This window comes from Macrobrachium nipponense, chromosome 23 (assembly GCF_015104395.2).
Source record: "Macrobrachium nipponense isolate FS-2020 chromosome 23, ASM1510439v2, whole genome shotgun sequence".
Classification (NCBI taxonomy): Eukaryota; Metazoa; Arthropoda; class Malacostraca; order Decapoda; family Palaemonidae; genus Macrobrachium; species Macrobrachium nipponense.
In genome coordinates, this window is record NC_061090.1 from 46,994,793 (window position 1) to 47,019,020 (window position 24,228).

At 41.2% G+C, this 24,228-nt stretch overlaps 1 protein-coding gene across 2 annotated transcripts in view; it reads right to left on the minus strand.

Annotated features, from left to right (window-relative positions):
* Positions 1-24,228, minus strand: part of LOC135200302 (glycine--tRNA ligase-like) — a 674,105-nt gene that overhangs the window by 53,732 nt on the left and 596,145 nt on the right. For both annotated transcript variants that reach the window (XM_064228841.1, XM_064228850.1), the window contains one exon: positions 18,705-18,895. In XM_064228841.1, the coding sequence (XP_064084911.1) occupies positions 18,705-18,895 (191 nt within the window). The remainder of the gene's footprint in view (positions 1-18,704; positions 18,896-24,228) is intronic.

The window sequence follows — 24,228 nt, forward strand, 5'->3', positions numbered from 1 at the left end:
ATCACATATTGTAAATAGTAGATTTAGGAAGGATTCCCTCAATTTTTGTATGTATATACCATGTTTTGTATTTTTGTAAATATTTTCATAACTTATTTTTTTTACATACTTATTTTATAAATATATTTGTAATAAACATTCAATTTGTAGATGGGTATGATTTATCTTCTCAGTAGTGTTCGGCAATGGTGAAATTAATTTTAGAAATTAATAAAATGTGCAGCATAGCTGCATTTTTTGAATTTTCACAAATTTTTCTGGGCACTTGGGTCGAGCTCGTCCCCGCAAACAAAATGGCGATGCCTGTCCAAGGCTAATGCAGTAATAGGTTAGTAATTTTAGGTATATTTGAAGTAGGATTTTATTAGAGGTATACATTTGGTATCTGCACTTTCAAGATAGGCAGTTATAAGCATTTTTAGTGGTGGTTATAACTATTTGCGGGTTTTAACTATTCACGGGGGTGTCTGGTACACATCCCCCGCGAATACGGGGGAACACTCTAAATCTTTACATACTCTAGACACCCAAAGGATTAAATCTAGGCTTTTTTCACTTTACAGTATTTATAATGCTATAATGTACTGTATGGTAAATTCTATAGTACTATACTGAATAAATATAATTTTACTTATTGCGCCACTGCGGGATTACGGCGCCTTTAACTGGTCTAGAGTTTCGAAAGAAGGTGTGTGGCGGCCATAGGGTTTAAAATCGCTAAGCGTCGAAAATCATTTAGGATTGGCGACCAGGAACGGAACCCCTGCCGCTAACCGAGGGCCGCCTGTATATATATTGGTATTTTTAGGTAAGCAACAAATCTAACATTCTAATATTCAATCATTTATCTTCATTTTGAAACAAATTGGAAGTCTCTAGCACAATATTTCTTTTTATGGTGAATTTTTGAAAAAAACTTTTTCCTTCCCTCTGCTCGAGTTATCTCGGCCGCAAATCTCTGAAATGCTTGAGTCACATTGTCGTAATATTTGCAGTTTCATATTAGCTTTTATATAGAGTTCTATATATGAAAATGTGTGCAATTTTATGTAGAATGCAATAAAAAAACCTAATGGTTGTGGCTTTTATAATTTTTAAAATATTTGCATATAAATCACAATAAATAAAAAAAATTTGACATTCGGTCAAATTTGACTCAACCGAATTGGTCGAAAAACACAATTGTAAGCTAAAACTTTTACAGTCTAGTAATATTCAAGCATTTATCTTCATTTTGAAGCAAATTGGAAGTCTCTAGCACAATATTTCGATTTATGGTGAATTTTTGAAAACAACTTTTTCCTTCCCTCCGCTCGTGGTATCTTGGCAGCAAATCTCCGAAATGAGTCACATTGTTGTAATATTTGCACTGCTTCATATTAGCCGTTACATAGAGTTTTATATATGAAAATGTGCATAATTTCATGTAGAATACAAAAAAAATAATTCATGGTTGTAGCTTTTATCATTTCTGAAATATTTGCATATAAATCACGATAAATAAAAAAACATTTGACATTCGGTCAACTTTAACTCGACTGAAATGGTTGAAAAATGCAATTGTAAGCTAAAACTCTTACAGGCTAGTAATATTCAATCAATTACCTTCATTTTGCAACAAACGGGAAATCTCTAGCACAATATTTCGATTTATGGTGAATTTTTGAAAAAAAAAAAAAACTTTTTTTTACGTCCACGCGTTATGAATTCATACATCATTTTGTGATAATATTTTCTCCGTGTTGCTTTGATCGTTTTACTATGTGTTACATACCAAAATCATCACAATTTAGTGTACAATACAATGAAAAAAAAAACAAATCATTAGCTTTAACCGTTTTGCTCTCAGAGCGATTTGTATACAATTATACATGAAATTTTTTTTTCGCGCTATCATATATTCCAATACTTATATGTGATTATGATATCTTTTTCATTGCTGATGGTTGCATACTAAACTTCAAGCAATGATAAAAAAAGGAACCAAAAATTAACTCAATCTTAAAAACTAAGCGTGCTGTGATTTTTTGAAAAAAAAAAAAAAAAAAAAAACTTTTTTTCCGCTTCGGCACTCACTCCCGAACCCCGCCGGCATATGGGAGACGATTTCTGAAATACCGCTTAAGCGTTTAAGGGTTAATGTGCTATCCCCTTTGTATATATTAGCAACTGCCTCTATGATTTTTTAATGTATTTTGAACAGTTCCAAGACTTCAATCATAACTTCTCCTTTTTACCGAGTCAAAGGCTTTACTGTAATCAACAGCTATTACTATTGAAGGTTTTCTATTCCTATAGCTCTCTTCTACGAAATATTTTAGTGTAAGGATATCATCTTCAATCCTACTCCCTCCTGTGAATCCTGCTTGGCATTTGTGATCTTCTTCATTAAATCTGAGGTGTGCTTCTATTTTACCTTTTATCAGCATCATGAATGTTTTGTATGATATATTTGATAAAGTTATTGGCCTTAGATCCTTGGCCCTTGGTTTTCTTTTCTTTTCTATCATCGTTGTTCTCAATTTCTTCCAAGATTCAGGCTTTTCTTTGATTACTAGCTCCTTGTTGTAGCATCTAACTAGTACTTCTATACAGGTTTTACTCTTCATTAATGCTTTGTAAAGCTCTGGTTTGATTCCATCTGGGCATGCAGCTTTTTTTGCTTTGAGCTTACTTAGGCAAGCTATGACTTTTTCCTAGGTTATCAGAGGTTCCTGCATTGGCAATATCTTCCTTATGCATTCCATCAATAGGTCCATGTGTTCTCTTAGTACTTTTGGGAATCTATAATCTCCAATTCTTATGGAATCATCTACTTCTGCCATTTCACTCTCATATTCCATCTTTTCCTCTTCATTCCAAATTTCCTTTATTTTATTTACGTGTTTACTGTATATGGTTCTCCAATAATTCACTAATTCATCCTTTGTTTCTGCCTCATTTCGCTTGCTTCCCTGTTCATTATATAAATGTATAACTTCTTTTCTTGTTTTTTGCCTATTTCTTAACTTACCAGTATTTCCCCAGAGCTCTTTATGTTTCTTCTCATTTCTTGCGTTATTTTCTTTTCATAAATATTTATCTCCTCTTTTGTTAATAGCTGCACTTCTTTTTTTTCTTTTGCATATATTTCTTCTCTAGACTTTCCTTCATGACCTTTTTCTCTCATTTCTTTTCTTCTTATTCAGCTCTTTCCTTTCCTTAATATCTTTTCTTATTTCTTCATTGAACCAGGGTTGCTCTTCTACTTTTTCCTCTACTAGCATCTTTCTCCTATATGTTCTCACTAACTTGTCTTTTGCTACTTCTTTTATTGATAAGTCCATTTCTGAGATTCTGTCTATGTCTTTATCGATTAAGATCTCTTCTAGTTTTTGAATAAGTCGTTTAGGCTACCTTCATCTGTTTTGAAGTATTTGACTTCCTCCCATTTACCCTTGTTGAGATTCCTGTTCTGTCCTTTGAATGTCAAGTTAATGGCAATTAGGTTATGGTCAGAAGTATCAAATTCTTTCTTGTCTTCATTAATTACCATTGCCTCAAAATTTTCATAGAATTCTCATTGACTAAAGCAAAATCTATTATACTTTTCATCTGCATCCTCGCCCATGTGTAGACTCCAGTGCATCTGTCATCTCCAGTAAGTAGTATTAACCTATGCTCATTCATCCATTCTAGTATTATTTCCCTGTTTCTGTCTGTATGCTGGTGGTCTAAGAAACCTACACGGCCATTAAAATCTCCTAATATTAATACTGATTCTTGGGCATTTATGTTTTTAATAATGTTTTCACATTCCAATCTTATTGCTTTATCTCTATTTTTATCCTACTCTGTAGTATTTCTTACTGTTAAGTATAACAGCAAAATATGAATATTATTTTATATTTTACATTTAGCATACAATAAATCTTTGGTAATGGTCTCCACCTTGTTTAACTTTGTGTTATCACAGTTTCTATATAGCATCATTAACCCTCCTCCATTTTTGTTTTTCATATCCCTCATATTTTCTATTTTATTTATACCTTTACTTAACGCTAATTTGTCTAGTTTCTAATGAGTTTCAGTTAAACAAAATATCTTATTGGCATTGTCTATAACACTTTCTATTTCTACTAACTTCTGTTTAGTTAAACATTGTATATTTTTCATAAAAATTTTAAACTGTATTTCAACTTTTTTTTATTTGGGCTCCTTGGTTAATGTATTATTTGTCTCCATTTATTACATTTCTCCTGTTGCCCCCTCCAGACTCTGAAAATTTACATTTCTGATCAGTTTACCTTTCTCATGTACCATCCCTGTTCCCCCTTTTCTCTTGTCTTTGAGTTCCTGTCTCAATATCTTATCTTGTTCTCTTTCTCTGTAGGTTAGGTCTGGTGCTATGAATATTCTGCTGTATCCTACCTCTTGCTTTCCCTTCAGAATCTTGGCTTTTCCTATTACAGCCCATTTTTCCCTTTCACTTTTCATCTTGACTAAAATAGGCCTTGGCCTAGGTTCCGTCTCTATCCTGTTCCCCTGTAGTATTACTGGGAGCCTGCATCCTATCATTTCTTCCTAATCTACTTACTTCTACTATTTCAACGTCTCTTAGCCCCAGTTCCTCATTGAACAGCTTGCTACATGTTTCTTTGAATGTTGTAAATAACAAGGCTATTTTTACGTTTCTCTTTCTCCCATAATTCCTTGACCTCTTCTCTGATCACTGTGTTAAAATTCTCACTTCTTACTCGCTGTTCAGGATGTGAGCCTCATTTCACTTCCTTTAACTCTTCACTGAGTTGCATTATTACCTTTTCTAGGGCACTCATCCTGTGCACGAAAGTTTCACTCAATGCCTTCATCTTCAGGTACTCAGTTTTCATATTCTTATAAGTTCCATTGCATTTTGCACAAAACCAGCCGAGACTTTTATTTTTCTGTACTAATTTATAATCTTCCTTACTACTTTGAAGCAGCCATTGTGAAACCAGCTGTCACAGTAATCACAGGCGATGCCATACTGATTCTGTTACCTGCTTTTCACAGATGGCATAATCGTCCAGCTGAGTTTCTTCTTCAGAACCAGAATTCATGTCTTCCTTGGGATTCTCATCCTTATCTATTGGTGACCTTTTCTTTAACCATTTTCATTAGAAATTTACCATGATAAGTAAGGTATCAGATGGTGCCAAGAAGTTGTTTCGTGTTTAAGTTTTGATGAAGACATTCGAATGCACTGTGATTGCCAAAATTCATCCATTATTTTTTTCATTCCACTATCCTCTACAATCAAAATAAATGAAAAAGAAACTAATAGCGATAATTATGAAGATACGAAATGTGCAGATTCTAAGAAGTTTAGTACTGTGTTGACTTACGATTTGGCTAACTAGGCAATGTAGACTAAATGTGTTAAATAAAGTACACTCAAGAAAAGTATACAGTATAACGTTAGTTAAATGATGAAATTAAAATATATGAGTAATAAAATGATAAAAAAGCAATGTCAGAACACAGCCAGTAGTAGGCTAAGTTGGAAACTAGGCTACTTGTATGTGGAAATACCTTGCAAGACTGTTTCCCTACAGGCTTAATTTTTTAGGGATGTATTCTATATTCCGGGATTTTCTGTGGTCTGGCAATGGCCTGGTCCCAAGGTTTCTGGATTTAAGAGGTTGGACTGTAGTAAGAAAGCCTGATAGGAGACTGCAAATGTGTATTGATAATTATCGAAGTGTAAATGAGGTGACAGTAAAAGAAAGATTTCCTATTGTGTCGTGTCTGACTGTGTGTACAGTATCTATGGGATGAAAGCGTTCAGTAAGATGGAGCTAGTAAGGGGTTACTATCAGATGCCAGTGGCGGAAGATTGCAGACCTATAACTGCTTTCTCAACTACTAAGAAACAGTATCAGTTCTGCAACCTTAGTTTTGGCCCGGTGAATATGCCAGCAGCATTTTTGAGAGCAATGATTGCTGTGCAGAATGGTTTTCCCCACAAAAAAGGGATTTTGACGAAGGAAAAATCTATTTCTGGGTGATTGGCTCGTGTCGCCCTATGAAAGTAATCCTTAATATCATCTTTCTAGGTAAAATATCCTAAAATTACCAGAGAAAAAACAAAATTAAGAAAAATGTCAGTAAGACTGACTCGCTCACTCTTAAAAAGAAGTGTCGGTATGAAATAGGGGCGAGTGTGGAACACTACCACGAGACAAACACCAATTAGAACTTCCTATCAGAATCCCCCTAGAGAGAGCGATACCAACGGGCGATGCAGCCTCCACTACTACTACTAGAGGACGCCACGGACAGCAGCGCCCCTAGCGGTCATCCTTAATTAAAACAAAATTACATCTTGTCCTGCAAGGGGGGGAAAGCAAGCCATAAAAGGGATGGGTTTCATAGGGCGACACGAGCCAATCACCCAGAAATAGATTTTTCCTTCGTCAAAATCCCTTTTCTGGGCTCAGCTCGTGTCGGCCTATGAAAGAGTACCAGAGAAACAGACAAGATGGAAAAGGAAAAAATGAAAAACATGTTAAAATGATGGATATAATATAAGTAAATCAATACAGCATACAAAATAAGTACTTAAACTAACTATGGTAAACAATAACAGAATGTTAGTAACTTTAAAGTACTTAAAAGGTAGTAACAAAATAACATAATATGCATGTAAAATAAAGAAATTGTTTGAATTTACTTATTTAGAACATAAAAGTGCATTATATACATACATATGTCCTACCCAGCAAATAAGAATAAGGGTAGGTACATGCAAATCCATCATTAATATAAATAATACAATTAATTCAAATATATACAAACACATTGTGACTGAAGTTATCACAAGTCTAAATGTAAAATTTATTTATACAAACATATTGTGGCCTAACCTAGCTAAAAATAAGGGTAGGACCACTGGAGTACATATCAGTACAAATGTGGTGCCCCTAGCCAAAAAAACAAAATAAGGGACAGACCACTATAACACACAACGGCTAAGGCTATGATGATGAGTAGCCTGGTGATAGGTTGAAGGCATGTTGGTTGAAGTAGGTAGAAAGGAGACCTGGATCAATACTACAACTACTAAGCAGTATCAGGGGAAACTATGTTTCCCGCTGCTACTGCTGAAAACTTTAAAGATTCCAAGGACTTTAAATAATGCCGTTTAAAGACTGTCGGGGATTTCCATCCAGTATACTTCCTAAGATCCTCAAAGTCATATGTTGGAAATAGTTAATAGAGGTGGCTACTCCCCTGATATCATGTGCTTTTGGAATGACTCAGGGTTGGCTTGTTTAATGAAGTAAAGGATTTGTTGTCTAATACCTTTAACTGACAAAGTACCACCTTTTTCTCTCATGAAGAGAGCACCCGAGGATCTAGAAGAAGTACGAGATAGAAAGGCTCTAAGGGTTGATTACTGGGCAGAGAGAAGGATCCTGTGGAAGTGGGATAACCTTCCAAGGGGCCCACCTTGCAAGAGGATCTTCATTTTTAGCTAAAAAGCTACGATCCGGAGCAAGTAGAACTTCTCCTGATGGGAGGAATTCCACATGACCCGCATCTCTGGATAGAGCCGACAGTTCTGAAATTCTTGCTCCTGAGGCTAGGCTTAATAAGAATAGAGTCTTCCTCAGGAGCATTATGAATGTACAAGATGAGTTTGTCAGTATCTGAAGCTAGTTTGAGAACATCATTCAAGAACCATGAAACTGTATAGTAGGCCTCTGAGAAGGTCTAAGTCTAGCACAGGCTTTAGGGATAGATGTGAAATAAGATTCAGTTAAATCTATCTGAAAACCTACTTGAAAGATTTTCTTCAAAGCCGACTTGTGAGTGGTAATCGTGCTAGCTGCTAAACCTTTTTCAAATAAAGATCTGAAAAAGGATATAGCCAAATTAACTGTCATGGTTGTAGTGTTCGATTCTCTCAAGAAAGATGCTAATTTCTTAACAGCTGAGTCATATTGCCTGATGGTTGACTCTCTCTTATCTGATTCAGGAAGAGAATATTCTGTGGATCAATGTCAGCATCTTTATTAGCCGCAAACTTCATGAAGTCCATAAAGTTAGGGTCTGGAGAGTTCCTGAGGAAGCGAACACAGTCCTCATTTGTACTGATTGTGATAGTTTTGGGATTGGGGATCCGTTGAGGTCGGAGACCCAATTCCAAGAGAAGTGGATACCAGTTGCTCTTGGGCCAGTCCGGTGCAATCAGAGCTACTATCCCTTTGAAAGACCTTAGTTTGTCTAGGACTTTCAAGAGAAGATTCACTGGAGGAAAACATAAATTCTCCTCCATTGATTCCAATCCAACGACAGGGCGTCCGTGGCATAAGCCAGAGGGTCCAGGTTGGGGGCCACATAGCAAGGGAGCTTGTGGTTCGCTTGTGAGGCGAAGAGGTCCACTTGGAGACCTGGGACTCTCCGGCTTACCCACTGGAATGACCCGACGTCCAGGGACCACTCTGATTCCAGAGGGACTGACCGGGACAGGCGTCCCGCTATCACATATTTCTACTCCTGCCAGATGAGTGGCAGACAGATGCCATTTGTGTTTGCTTGCTAATGCAAAAGATGGCTATCATGACATGGTTCACATGCTTGGATTTGGACCCTCCTCTGTTGATGCAATGGACTACTACTGCACTGTCCAAAACTAGCCTTAGATGAGACTTTTTCGGGGGAAGCAGTCTCTTCAGAGTAAGAAATACTGCCATTGCTTCCAAACACGTTTTTATGTGGAGCTGGCGAAGTTGAACTGACCAAGTCCCCTGAACCTGTTTGAACTGAGAGTATCCCCCCCACCCGGACAGGGATGCGTCCGTGTGAATGGTTAACATTGGGAGGGGATATTGAAGGGGTACTTTCTTGGCTAGGTTCTGTACTCTTGACCAAGGCCGTAGTTGGTTGCGGAGGATCTGTGGGATCACTGACAACTTGTCTCGATATTTGGAGTTTGCTTTTGACCGCCAAATTCGATTTATATCTTTCAACCTTGCTTTCAGAAGGATATCTGTTACTGAAGCAAACTGAAGAGACCCTAGGATTCTCTCCTGGTTTCTTCTTGACGTTTGTTTGCACTTGAGAAATTGTCTGACAGATTTTGCTATTTCTTTCCGTTTGGCTACTGGAATTGATAGATTGTGGGAGGACAAATCCCATTGGATTCCCAGCCACTGAAAACGAGATTCCGGAACAGTCTGGATTTCGTTTTGTTTATCTGGAACCCCAGATGTTTCCAGAAAGGTGAACTACCTTTTTGGTAGCTTTGAGACATTCCTCGATTGTTGGTGCCCAGATTAACCAATCGTCGATCGAGGTATGCCGCTACCATGATTCCCTGAGCTCTCAATTGTTGTACAACCACTTCTGCTATCTTTGTGAATACCCTGGGGGCTACATTCAGACCGAAGGGCATCACTTTGAATGAGAATGTCTGACTTCCTAGCCTGAATCCTAGGAATGGGCGGAAGTGCCTGGCTATAGGGATATGATAGTATGCGTCTGTAAGATCGATGGAGCATGTGACGGCTCCACGCGGCAGTAAGGTCCTTACTTGCGAGAGGGTAAGCATCTTGAACTTGTCGCAGCGAATGAAAGAGTTTAGCTTTGACAAGTCTAAGATTACCCTTCTTTTTGTTGAGCCTTTCTTTGGCACGCTGAATAAGCGACCTTGAAATTTAGATGCTTGACTCTCGCAATAGCTCCTTTCTGAAGGAGTTCTTCCGCGTTAATCTATCAATTCCTTTGACGGTACCTGATGGAATGATTTGATTGGAGGAGGATCTTGGATCCAGCTCCAGCCTAATCCTTTGGACACTATGCTCTGTGCCCAACTGCTGACCCCCACCTGTGGCGGAAGAGGAAACAGCCTCCCTCCTACCTGGAGAGCCTCATTGCTGATGGGCGGGTTGGCCACCACGCCCTCCTCTGAACTGCTTACTCCTTGCGCCCCTTCCTGCGCCACGGTGACGAAAGTAACCTCTCGCCCTACCCTCGATTGAGAGTAGCCTTGAGCCTCATAAGCAGGGTTAAAGGCAGGCGAGATGGCATAGGAGGTCGAAGGCTGGGATTGCTGGGGCACCAGGAGGAAAGGCTGAGTCTGTTTAGATGTAGCAGGTTGTCCTTGTTGGGTGACTGGGACCGCCTGCACAAACTGCTGCTGAGGCTGGAGTTTTTTATATGGCTGGAACCTCCTACCAGCCTTCTTAGGTTTCTTGCCAGCAGTGGGACCGGATTCCTGTTTCCTCGTTAAGAGGAAATGCCCCCACCTAGCTCTAAGGCTCTGGTTGAGTCTAGCAGCTTCGTGATGACTTCGTTCACTGCTGACTCTGGGAAGAGATCCGCTCCCCACCATGCTGGCAGTCAAGAGTCTATTAGGCTCGTGCCTGATAGTACACTCTTGAAGAAACATGCTTCCGACAGTTCTTCCTGGCTTGGAAGAAGTCAAAAGCGTCTAGAAGAACCGTGTGAAAATGTGCTTTCGCTAAGATCTTGAATATCGGTTCTTTTGTTCGCATAAGACAGCGCCGCCATTTCCGTGATTACGATAGAGTTAAGGGACCTGCCAAACCTAGTTCGCGCATCGAACTCTGCCTGGATTAGGGAGTCCGGTAGCCTAGGCAACTTCTCACCGAACTGGTCCATAGCGCAGTCCGGCTTGAGTTTACCCTGCGTGAAAGTGGCTGGCAGGTTTTCCCATAACTCTCCGAAGCGGGAAAGAGTGGAGAAGTGGACTCCGACTCTCTCAACTGTGGAACGGGCTCATCCTTGAGGACTGCCTGAAGAGCCTTCTCCACCAATTTCGTAGTGAACGGAAGAGAAACCTCCTCTTCCGTGGCGAAAATAGTGAAGGGGCTCTTATAGGCCTGGAGTTTAGTGGTTTGTACACTCCCAGTCCTCAAGGCAGTGAACCCATTCCCGTTGGGCGTGGTCTCTACTGTAGAGGACAGACTCCTCGCGATCTTGTCCTCCCTTGTCAGAGCCGTTGGCGTCAGCCTAGCATACCCGATGAAAGCTGTGACAGACCCGGAGGATAGAACTCGAAGTCCTCAATCCTTCGAGTGCCAAACTCCGGGATGGAAATCATCCCGTCCTTAAAGGGAGCGTAGGCCGCTACTCTCCATGGATTGTCCATAGAGAAAGATGGCAGAGAGTCGTAAGACGGGAGTTGTAGGATCCCCGTGCTAGAAGCAGGGGATACTGGGGGAGGAGCCTGGGATAGCCCAGTCATCCGATCCTCAGTCTCTCTTACTCTATTCGAGAGCTCTTGGACGGTCTGTCCAGTTTGAGACAGAGTGCTCGACAATTGTGCGAACATCTGCTCAAAGCGGGTTCCCCAAGCTGAGATTTGGGACCCAACCATCGCCCCTACCTGCTCCATCATTCCTGGTGAGACAGGAGAAGGAACGCAGGAGCTGGTGCTTGCTACCCCTGCCGGCATAGCCGGAGAGGGGACAGCGGAGGCGGGAGAAGGCAACGACTCGAGGTAGCGCGAGCTTTCTCCTTCGAAGCCTTGCCTCTGGAGCTCTTCGACTGGGAAGAGCTTGGCTTAGCCTTTACCGCGTCGGCGTAAGAAGTCGATGACTTCCTCGCCGAAGAAGACGAAGACGACTTCCTAGAAGTCGACTTAGACAGAGTCTTCGGTTCTCTCTTTCCCTTCTCCTTAGGAGGTACAGAGAGAGCGGGAGTGCGGCTAGGGATCTCGGATCCCCGAAAAGCCTTGGAAAGAGGCGGAAGAAGAAGGGGACAGGAGAAGATCAGGAGCGCCCAAGGAAAGACCTTGGGCGCCCGACAAACCTCTACCTCAGCCAACAAATCCTCACTCACTACCGCCATCGGCTCGAGATTCAGGTCCAGGCCGGCGACGTCCGGAACTGGCTCCTGGGCTGCTACGAGCCCCAACGACGCTGGAGATCTTGCTGGATGGCGGCTATTACGGGGGCGGCGGACAAGGGGTCGACGTAGGCCCGTCGACTTGCCCGCAGGGAAGATCTGGATGGCCAGCTTTTTATCCAACATGTAGGGCTGGCCCTTGGCGGCGTTCTTTCCAAAGCCGCCCACCCACGCTTTCAGAGTGGCGAGAGCGACTTCCCTCACACCGCTAGCCTGAAAGAAAGGCTGAATTAGCTACCAATTGCGGACAGGGTTAACAAACTTACGAACTAAAAGTGTTAGTAAATTGATAAACAACCTTATAATGGTCTTACCCCATCAACCAGCTGACCGACCAGGTCGTAGCAAATGGTGCAGGCCTCGGGATGCCAAACGATGGACTCGTTGAACAGGGTGGCACAAGGGGCGTGAGACCTGCACTCATCATGTCCGCAGGGGTCATGCAGCGTCGCGTTGCAAGCGAGGACCTGACAGTTGGTAGCCTGTAAGTGGAAACGTACATGAGTACAGAGTAAACACTTACAGCCTAACATATGCTCCGCTGGTGCCGGAGCGATAAAGTTAGATAAAACCAGAGCCCTGCTAAAATACGTGTGGTAACCATGTTGGAAGAAAGGCTATGGCTCCGCCAGTGGCGGAGGCACGCGAATCAACCAACTAGGAGTGGTGGTAAAGGAAACCACAACGGATAATGGCGGGGATGGTTGATAACATAATTATAAAACACAATTCATTGTAAAATATCTTAAATTAGGGTATATATCCTTAGCATAAAACAGTGACAACATCAAATCAACTTCTCTCCACCCGTCTACTAGAAGAGTGCGTAGGTAAGGGTAAGCTCCCTTCCGGTAGCGGGGGAGAGATATAAGGATATAGTAGGCAAGCAAACGACCATCCATAGTACCCACCCTACCCGCTAGCGGAGCCAATAACCTATAACCAAAGGGGCCCCGGCTGCGACGGAAGGCTCCTTTCGTACCGTAAGGGAGGTGGCTGAGTAATGGGTATGGGGGGGAAGGAGGTCCCGGTGAAACACGGCGGGAGCGAGGAAAGGGGGAAGGGATGGCCTACTCCTCCCCACCTCACCCACTACCCGTATGGAGACCCGGTACCTCATGATGGTCGCCCTAAACCCCCTGCTGGTGGAACCCCCCGGTACCTCCGGAATGTGAGAGAAGGCTATGAGGTTGTTATGACAACCAAGGGGTCCCCCAGCTCCTCCCTACATCAGAGAGGGAGGGAAGGGGCAGGGTGAGGTGCTATGGAACACGTGACCACTAGTGGCCTAGGCCGCGATCACCACAACCGTGGTAGGGCCACGTGAACCAAGCTGTACCAATACATGGAACAAGCACCTAGGCTAGCCTAACACCCTAAATAAAAATAATAAAATACATCGAAAGGTGGAAGAGACACTTTTAGAAAAAGAGAAAGAAGCCCAGGAGGAGGCAACTATTCCAAGAAACAGTAGCCTACTCGGAGCCAGCGATAGCCGATGTAGAGCAAGAGCCGGGATGCTGGGCCAGAATAAAATAATGATAGCCCTAAATACCAAGCTAAGAGAATGGTAAGAGGGCTGAACTAGCTAAAACTCGATGTAAAACAATGAACGTGATCTAGTAATCCCCATAAGTCTAAGGAAACAAAGTGCCCAGTATGGAGGACCGGGAATTCTTACGAGGCAGCATGGCCGCCACGAGACAACCGGGGGAACCGTATATGACCTATAAAAAGGAAAATACGGGTACCCGGAAGCTAAAACTATGATAAAATATTACTTATGAGTTACTTAACTTAGCCGTGGCAATTGCAGAACGTTCCATCGTTGAAAAACGAGATAAATCCAAAATAACAATAGCACGAGAGAAAACTGCGTCAAGACGCTGGCGCTAAAAATTAATGGATGTCCGCTAGGGGCGCTGCTGTCCGTGCTCCTCTAGTAGTAGTAGTGGAGGCTGCATCGCCCGTTGGTATCGGCTCTCTCTTAGGGGGATTCTGATAGGAAGTTCTAATTGGTGTTTGTCTCGTGGTAGTGTTCCACCCCCCACTCGCCCCTATTTCATACCGACACTTCTTTTTAAGAGTGAGCGAGTCAAGTCTTACTGACATTTTTCTTAATTTTGTTTTTTGTTCTCTGGTAATTTTAGGATATTTTACCTAGAAAGATGATATTAAGGATTACTTTCATAGGCCGACACGAGCTGAGCCCAGAAATGTGCTAATGTTTCTGGATGACATTTTGATAGTGTGCAAGAGTGTAGAAGAGCACAAGAGGTTGGTGCAAGCAATGTTGAAGTAGTTAGAAGAAGTGGGGGTGAAGGTCAAAGTGAGTGTGTGGTTCATGGATGAGGTGGAGTTTTTGGGCCATCAGGTGAGAAAGTCTGGTGTACGCAAGGCAGAAAAGTTTGTAAACAAAGTGAGAAATTTTCACCAACCCAGGATTGCGGGAGAGTTGCATGGATTTTTGGGACTGATCCAGTTTGGAAGAAAGTCTGTGGAAGATTGTTCAGGAATTGCAAAGCCATTGTCAGAATGGAGACAGGGTGTAGGAAGAGTACAGTTGTGAGGTGTGAAATAAGGATGGTGAAAGTGTTCGAGAAATTGAAAGGGGAAATGGTAAAGGATGTAGAATCAGCTTACCCTGACTACAGTGCAGATGCCAGTAAGTTAGAAGTGTATACAGATGTGATTGGAATGTTGATGGGTGGATGTCTGATGCAAAAACAAGCGGTGAATGGCATTGAAAGAGATCAAGTGATAGCGTATATAAGTAAGGCATTTAGTCCGGCAGAGCAAAAGTACTCGACTGCGATTCTGTGTGAAAGCTTTACGACCGTTTCTGTATGGTGTGAGGTTCATGGTACGTACAGACCACCAATCTCTAGTATATCTGCAGAGAATGAAAGGAGTGGCTGCCAGGATTGCGCGAACAGTAAAGACTTACATCCCAGGTAAGAGGAATATTGTTGTAGGCATGATGTCTAGACTACCTAGGGAAAGGAAGGAAGAGAATACATGATGTCTAGACTACCTAGGGAAGGGAAGGAAGAGAGCATAAAAGACATAAGACCAGGGTATCTGCCAAGAGGACTGGTAGTAGCACTTAAGAATAGAGGAGATGGTGACTCGATGTTTGAAAGTGTGTGGTACGGATTGAATGATTTGGTAGATGAAGGTTTGAAGGTGCTGGTGCCTGGAAGTGTGAGTGAACTGAAGGCTGAAGTAATTGAGGAAACTTAAGTTTGCAAGAGGCCTGGATGCTTGGGAATATCAAATGTGGAGAGTTTGAGAGCTATGATGTGTCCTGGAGTGGCCCCATTTCAGGTAGTTTTGGTGGCAGTAAGTAAGAAGTGTAAGGTGATTGTGTCCATACATGTTGGAGGTGAGAAACCTACAGTGAATTCACATGAGGGAGTGAAAGACAGCGAGTGAGATTTGCATTTGCAGTGTTTAAGTGGGGTACACTATAACTGGGTTGTAGATGAATGGAAGTATGAGGAGGAGGAAAAGGTTGAAGATAGAACAGAGTTGTTGGAAGTGGAAGATAGTAGTCAGGATGCAAGTGAAGGATGTTTGGTTGGCAGAAGGGATAAATATCTGTGCACATACCAGAGGGGACATGCAATGACGTTGGTAGTTTATATCAGTGAAGGCCAGTACTGTGGTCTATTTGACAAGGGGGCACAAATATCGTTGGTGAAGGCGCGATTAGATGTTGAGAGCGTGAATTGGAATGTTCAGAGGAGAGTGGTGAGTGTGTCAGTGACAGGTATACCAGGAAAGTCAGTTATATGGGAAGAAGTGAGGCTGGAGGAAAAGTTGGGAGAGATTGAAGTACTGGGAGATGAGCAAATGCCATGTTGTTTCCAGTCTGGGATGGTTTTTTTGAGGATGAATGGATTAGCAGTGGATGTTGGGAAAGGACTTCTGTTGAAAGATGAGTGATTTGTAGAAGTGTGAGTGAGGAAGAGGATAGAGTGGAGTTGGACAAGAATGAGAATGAATTGCTAACAACAGAGGACATTACGGCGATACAGCAGAATTGTTTTGTAGTGAGCGAGTTGAGGTGTCTTAGAGAGGGAGTACCTGGGAAAAGATAGCCTTAGTTGTTAACCCTTAAACGCCGAAGCGGTAAAAAAAAAATGTCTCCCGTGTGCCGGAGGTGTTTCAGAGTGAGCGCGGAAGCGGAAAAAATATTTTTTTCAAAAAATCACAGCGCGCTTAGTTTTCAAGATTAAGAGTTCATTTTTGGCTCCTTTTTTGTCATTGGCTGAAGTTTAGTATGCAACCATCAGAAATGAAAAACATTATCATTATCATATATAAATAATGCGATATATGATAGCGCAAAAACGAAATTTCATATATAATTGTATTTAAATTGTGCTGTGCGCGAAATGGTTAAAGATAACGAGTTACTTCTTTTTTCATTGTAATGTACACTAAATTGCGATCATTTTGGTATATAACACATTGTAAAACGATAAAAGCAACACAGAGAAAATATTATTACAAAATAATGCATGAATTCATAACGCACGGACGTAAACAAATATTTTTTTTCAAAAATTCCCCACCATAAATCTAAAATATTGTCCTAGAGACTTCCAATTTCTTTCAATGAAGACAAATGATTGAATATTACTATACTGTAAGAATATTAGCTTACAAATGCAGTTTTCGACCATATCTGACTAGGTAAAGTTGACCGAATGTCGAATTTTTTATATATATATTTTTTTATATGCAATTATTTCGGAAATAAGAAAAGCTACAACCTTCAAATATTTTTTGTTTTATTCTACATGAAATTGCGCACATTTTCATATATAAAACTATGAAATGCCTAATATGAAACGGAGCAAATATTCCGAGAATGGAACGTACGCATTTCGGAGATTTGTGGCGGAGAATCCGCGCGCGGAGGGAAGGAAAGATTTTTTTTTAAATTCACCATATATCTAAATATTGTGCTAGACTTCAAATTTGTTTCAAGATGAAGATAAATGACTGAATATTACTAGACTGTAAGATTTTTAGCTTACAATTGCGTTTTTTGACCATTTCGGTAGAGTCAAAGTTGACCGAAAGTAGTTTTTTTTCTATTTATCGTGATTTATATGCAAATATTTCAAAAATGAGAAAAAAGCTACAACCTTCAATTATTTTTGGTTGTATTCTACATGAAATTGCGCACATTTTCATATAAAACTTTATGTAACGGCTAATTTAAAATGGTGCAAACATTACCACAATCGCACGTATGATTTTTTCGGAAGAGTTACCGCGCGGACGTAAAGAAAATGTTATTTTTTTCATAAATTCACCATAAATCGAAATATTGTGCTAGAGACTTCCAATTTGTTGCAAACTGAAGGTAAATGCTTGAATATTACTAGAATATAAGCGGTTTAGCTTACAATTATGTTTTTTGACCATTTCGGTAGAGTCAAAGTTGACCGAAGGTTGAAAATTTGTCACTTATCATTTTTAATATGAAAATATTTCAAAATTGATAAAAGCTACAACCATGGGTTGTTTTTAGTTGTATTGTGCATGAAATTGCGCACATTTCATATATAAAACTTTATGTAACGGCTAATTTAAAATGGTCCAAACATTACCACAATCGCATGTATGATTTTTTCGGAAGAGTTACTGCGCGGACGTAAGGAAAAAGTTTTTTCATAAATTCACCATAAATTGAAATATTGTGCTAGAGACTTCCAATTAGTTGCAAAATTAAGTTAAAGGATTGAATATTACTAAAATATTAGAGTTTTAGCTTACAATTGCGTTTTTCAACCATTTCGATAGAGTCAAAGTTGACCGAAGGTTGAAATTTTGGCACTTATCGTTATTTATATGAAAATATCTCAAAACTGATAAAGGCTACAATCATGAGTATTTTTTTGTTGTATTCTTCATAAAAATGCTCACATTTTCATATATAATACTCCATGTAACGGCTAATTTAAAATGGTACAAAAATTATGTCAATGTGACGAAATAATTTCCGAGATGTGTCACAGATACTTTTTAGTGCGGCAAGAAAGAAATTCGCGCTTGCGCGCCTGCGTAACGATTGTAAACAAAACAACACCTTGATCCGTGAACTCCCAGCATCCCCCAAGGCGCGTGATTCAAGAGTTTTTGGCTGTAGGCCTAAAAGTATTTTTCCGCGAAATTTTTAACAAAAAAAACTTTTGTGTCGACGTAAAATACGCCCAGTCGGCACCCGAGAGACAAAAAATGTCGACGTAAAATACGTCCAGTCGGCGTTTAAGGGTTAAGTAAAAGGTTGCAGTTTTGCTGAGAGATTTGTGTTGTGTGAAGGCATGGTGTGTGTATCTTTCAAGAGAGAAGATGGGAGAGTTGATGTATGTTCCAGTGTTCTCGATGAATGGAGCAGTGGGGTTGCGCATGTTAGTCAAGCTATTAAAGCTTGAAGGCTACTCAAATAAGCAATAAAACTTCACTGAAATCCTGCCATATAATGAAAAATCAGTAAATAGAAGCTGCAGCAAACACGCAATATTACTCAAGGGCTGGCAAAAAAACAACAAAGATATTTGCTAAGTCATTTCCAGTATTCCCAGCAGTGGGTAGACCTGTCACCTACATACACTAAACAATCAAAGTGCTCCCACAAATTTTAAAATTAAAGATGCCGTGCAAGTTGAAACTATAGCTATGTAATTACTTGGTAAATTAATTATATGATAATTGAAAATTTTATCAACAAAATATAAAAACACTAAGTAAAAATCTCATTTTACTATGTAAAAAATGTTGCGACTTACTGGCATCCGCACTTGCTCAGTGGAGTTCCTCTCTCTCAAAGTGACTGTGTGCGCCAAGTTGTTGACAGTATCAAAATCAACTGTAATACCAAAAGGTATCCCAATCTCATCTGTCCGAGCATAACGCCGACCAATGGATCCAGTAGAATCATCAACTCTCAGAGGCAGATTCAGATCAGTTAAGGTATCAGCTAAAGGACAAGAAATACAATTAATGAATGTTTTCTTGTGCACAGATGAATAAAATAATTTTAAAAGATTACACTAATTTCAAATCATAAGATCATATTCATTGTATAAAAACAGAAAATAAGTTTCCCCAGCTACTTTTTAACCACTAACAGCATGAATTTCAAATCGTATATGTGAACGAACGAATTCCGCATGCGTATGATAACGATGCTGCTACGGAGTGGCCGAATGACGCCTTTACATAGACCATGATGGGGTAGATGCTGACCAATAGGAGAGCAGGATCTTATGGTGGTGACTAGCATCAGGAACCAATGAGAGAGCAGGAGGATGGTGGCGAGTCTACTCAGTTGGCGGCGAGCGAGTTTTAAAATTGTTCTCGGTGGTCTAGGCGAATCTCGGGACTTTACAGTTAACACCCTTTCGTAACTTGAATTATTTTCGTATGCAGAGGCAAAAAAATCTTCGTATTTGCTTTCGTAACTTGAATTTTTTGTAAGTTGGGACTTTCGTATGTTGAGGTTCTACTGTATTTCATTACATGTTTAGTTGACTGTAAATATGATATATATTACACTTTAAGTATGATATGTATTGTATTACACATATAACAGTGTACAAAACAATACTTTATCAGCTGATATTTCATCTCTAAAAATATTTAAAAACAAATTTGTAGATGATGGCCTGACACTGTGCTATTTATAAATTGTCTCGTGGCAACAACTATATGGCAGCGATGGAAACTCCGCTGAGTGATAGAGTTGGAGCTACATAGACTAGCAAAAAGGCTTAACAGTGTGTGGTCTAAATATTGCCCATTAAAGAGAGATGTTTAGTCTCATACAATATTAATGAATAAAGTTAATTACACCTAGGGGTTGGTTCAGTTATATGTGAAGCCTAAGCCTATACCAAACTGTATTGATCACATGGAAATAGTTTTTATTTATTGTAATATGATTTGGACTCAAAACAGTCTACAAATAGTGCTGTGGGGTCTAATAATCAAATTAATTAGGCCTATACATAGTTTATTCATATTCTGGTCCAAGAGGCGGAGATCCTTCCCAGGCAAAATCCAGTGGCGAACTGTCGTAAAATCATTGGTTACCCATCCACATGTGCGACCACCTGTCAGTTGGTTGAAAGAACTTTAGGTAATTCCATCAGTTCATCAGTTCTGGTGAGTGGACTGACTCCGCCCACAAACTGTCATCCATATGTATATTTTAACATCAGTTTCGATGAACTGACAGAGACTGACAGGTAAACCTGTGCAAGAATACAGAAAGAATTCCACAATATCTGTTACAGACATCTTACAAGACATGACGTCTGCACTAGGCCCTGAAGATTGTCCAGTTGGCCTGGTAGACTGCTCTTGAAAACTGTCGTCCACACATACGTTTTACAATCAGTTTCGATGAACTGACAGAGACTGACAGGTAAACCTGTGCAGAATACAGAAAGAATTCCCACAATATCTGTTACAGACATCTTACAAGACATGACCGTCTGCACTAGGCCCTGAAGATTGTCCAGTTGGCCTGGTAGACTGCTCTTGAAAACTGTCGTCCACACATACGTTTTACAATCAGTTTCGATGAACTGACAGGGAGACTGACAGGTAAACCTATTCATATCTGGTCCGAGAGGTGGAGATCCTTCCCAGGCAAAATCCAGTGGCGAACTGTCGTAAAATCATTGGTTACCCATCCACATGTGCGACCACCTGTCAGTCGGTTGAAAGAACTTTAGGTAATTCCATCAGTTCATCAGTTCTGGTGAGTGTACTGACTCCGCCCACAAACTGTCATCCATATGTATATTTTAACATCAGTTTCGATGAACTGACAGAGACTGACAGGTAAACCTGTGCAAGAATACAGAAAGAATTCCACAATATCTGTTACAGACATCTTACAAGACAAGACATGACGTCTGCACTAGGCCCTGAAGATTGTCCAGTTGGCCTGGTAGACTGATCTTGAAAACTGTCGTCCACACATACGTTTTACAGTCAGTTTCGATGAACTGACAGGGAGACTGTCAGGTAAACCTATGTGTGAATACAGAAAGAATTCCACAATATCTGTTACAGACATTTTAGAAGACGAGACATTATGGTGCCTGCACCACACCCTGTAGATTGTCCAGTTCGCCTGGTAGACTTTGGTGAATGAAGAATGTCTACATTCTGCAATAGCAGCTGAAGCTGCTCTTGAAAACCCCATTGGTCTAAGGAGTTGAAACCCTATTAGGGCCCGAGTGAAAAATCCTTGGTGATACTGTTTGAAATGGGGCTGTCTGAGAAGACTGAGCCTTGTAGGTAACAATCTTGGGAAGTCTGCCAGTAGTCTGAGGTGATCTGGGAACCATTCCTATCTCAGTCAGAATAGGGCCACTAGGGTCATTGTCACGTTCGATTGGTTGCGTAACTTGTTGATTATTTCCTGTATCATGCGGAATGGCAGGAAAGCATGTAGATCTTTGCTGTCGTAAATGCTATAGGATCCAGGACTGGTGAACAAAATATTAGAAGTCAGTTGTTCTTGGAAGTTACAAAAAGATCTATGAGAAGCCTCCCACAGCAGAGTCCACTCTGTGGGGAGCATCTGCTTCAGACGGCTCAGACTGTCTGCGCCGTCTGTCTGCTAGGAAGTTGAGTGTGCCCTGGATGAACAGGGTCACCAGCTTTGTTTGGTTGTGGTTCACCCACAAAGGAGAGATCTTGCTGCTTCGCAAAGGGAGAATGAATGAATTCCCCCTGGCTTCTGAATATAAGCCAGGGCTGTGGTACTGTCAGAGAGCACTGCCACTGTCTGGTTGTGTACTTTCTTTGCAAAATGCTGGAGTCCTAAATAAATCGGTTACTTCCTTCAGAATGATGTGCCAATGGATTTGATTGTGAGACCACTTCCCTGATACTTCTTGGGCATCTAGGAGAGCCCCCCAACCTACAGATCTGATGTCGGCATAGAAGTCTAGGTTGGGACTCAAGGAAGGATAGACTTCCCTTTTGAAAGTCTGTTGTCTGATTTCCACCATAGGAGATCCTCCCTGATCTCCTGAGAGATGGATAATATGGAGGACTTTGGATGAGTTCTCCTGGCCTAGTTGGCACAAAGATAAAACTGAAGGGACCTCATATGCAGCCTTCCCAGGACAACAAGCTGCTCCATGGAAGCTAAGGTGCCGAGAGGGCTCAGCCATTGCTTGACGGAGCAAGTATGTTAGGAGAGGAACCTGTTCACTTTCTTCAGGCATGCCTGGATTCTGGGGGACAGAAAAACCTCAGAATTCTGAGCATATCACTATCCCCAAATATAAAATTCTCTAAATCCTGCACTAAGAGAAGGGTCTTCTGAAGATCCTTCATGCACCATTCCTTTGAAGATGATCAAAGAAACCAATCATCTAAAACGAGGGAGATGATCCCAATTAGACGAAGCCATTGGGCAAGCGGAGCAAGTACCTGAGTAAAGGCTTGTGGTGCTGTCAAAACCCCGAAGAATAGGGCTTGGAACTGATATATTCTGTTGTGGAACACAAAACAAGGTACTTTTTGGACTTTGGATGCACTGGGATGTGAAAATAAACATCCATCATGTCTATAATTGTCATCCAGTCGCCTCGGTAAATGGATGGCATGACAGAATGACTTGCTTCCATCTTGAATTTTGTCATTGCGACGAAGAAATTCAAGACACTGATGTCCAGTACTGGCCTCCACCCCCGATGCTCTGGGTACCAAAAAGAGACGATTGTAAAACCCATCCAATCCAACTTCTTTAACTACTTCAACGGCTTCTTTTTGAAGGAGGGATGAGACTATGTTTGAGGGAGCTGAATACCTCTCTGAGCCCTATGAGTAGGTGCTCAACATGATGGGCAAGTTAACTATGGGAGTTTTCTCCTTGAATGGAAAGGAGTAACATTTTTTCAACACTTCCACAATCAACTCCTCCACTCCTCTCATGAGCCTGGCTACTATCGGCTTATGGAGGGAAGGAACTTCACTTTTGAGGAGGGGGGGGGGGCAGGGGAGGCTTGGTGGAGGCTTTAGAGGGGACATCGATCTGGAATTAACCAAAGAGAATTCTGTAGGGTGTCTCGAAGAGTGAGCTAAAAGGTCTAGTGTACTCTCGTTTTGGAGATCTGAGGCAATGTTGCTAATGACAGACAATGGGAAGAGGTGTTGCGATTGAAAGCAAAAACAAAAAGGCTGACTTCTGAAAGGCTGTGACACTCTTCAAGGTGAATGACCACCAAAATTCTCTCTTTTTGAGCACGCCCATTGCAAACAGAGAAACAATTTCTTGTGTGCCTTCTCTAATACCCTTCTCGGTGCACAAGAAGACATTCATCCTATCCAAGGCAACATTCTCAGGCAAAGCGGAAAACTCAATCTTTCTACCTAAGCCCCAACAGACCACTTTAGAAAGCTTATAACTTAAAAAAATCTTTTAAAATTCTCTGATTTGGCAGAGGCAAAGGCTGATTTTCATGAAGAATCATTGAGACTGGAGAAATCTTCCTGGGATGAGGCAGGCAGGCACTCCCAGAAAAGGAGCTTCCCCCATAACATACACATTGTATCTCCAACATACCAAACAAGAAGGGGGTACGCAAAAGACGGCTTTCCTTGCTCTCACTTCTCCAAGAACCAGTTAAGTCTTTTAAATGCCTTCCTAGCAGAGGATGTGAGCACCATCTTCGAAAGTTTAGTGGAGTCACTATGTTTGTCACCCATAAAGAAAGTCAAAGCTAGGGAAGACGAGAGCTGCTGGAGAGCAAAAACCTGGGAACACTTGCAGTAAATAATTCATCAAGGCTGCATAAACCGAAGGTGTAGAATTTTGATCTACTCTGCCAATATCTCTCTCTTCATCCAAGGGGATCAGTGACAAATGTGAGTCTGCAGGTGTCTAAGGAGCTATGTGCACTACTCCTGTCGAGGGTTTAATGTGAATGCTACCAACACTACAGTTTTTATGTATGAGCAAACACCACCAGTTTGGGGGATGGTCAACAAGTACAACATGTCCTGCTAGTAACCTGTAGCAATTGTAATAAGATTCCCTAATAAATTAGGTAAACTGGTTGCCTGCCTTTCCATACACCACCACCAAGAGGAAGTTAACATGGTGGCAGCCGCCCTCATCCCCTAAAAGGAGGCTATGAAGACAGTTGAAGAAAATGGCTCAGTGGAAGTTCTCAACAGGTGGATCGTCATGGAAGGCAACTGTAAAAAGTACGCTATCTGAAGCTGAAACTCCCACCACCACCCTCTGCAGTGTGTGGAGTCATTGGAGGTGAACCTCAAGAG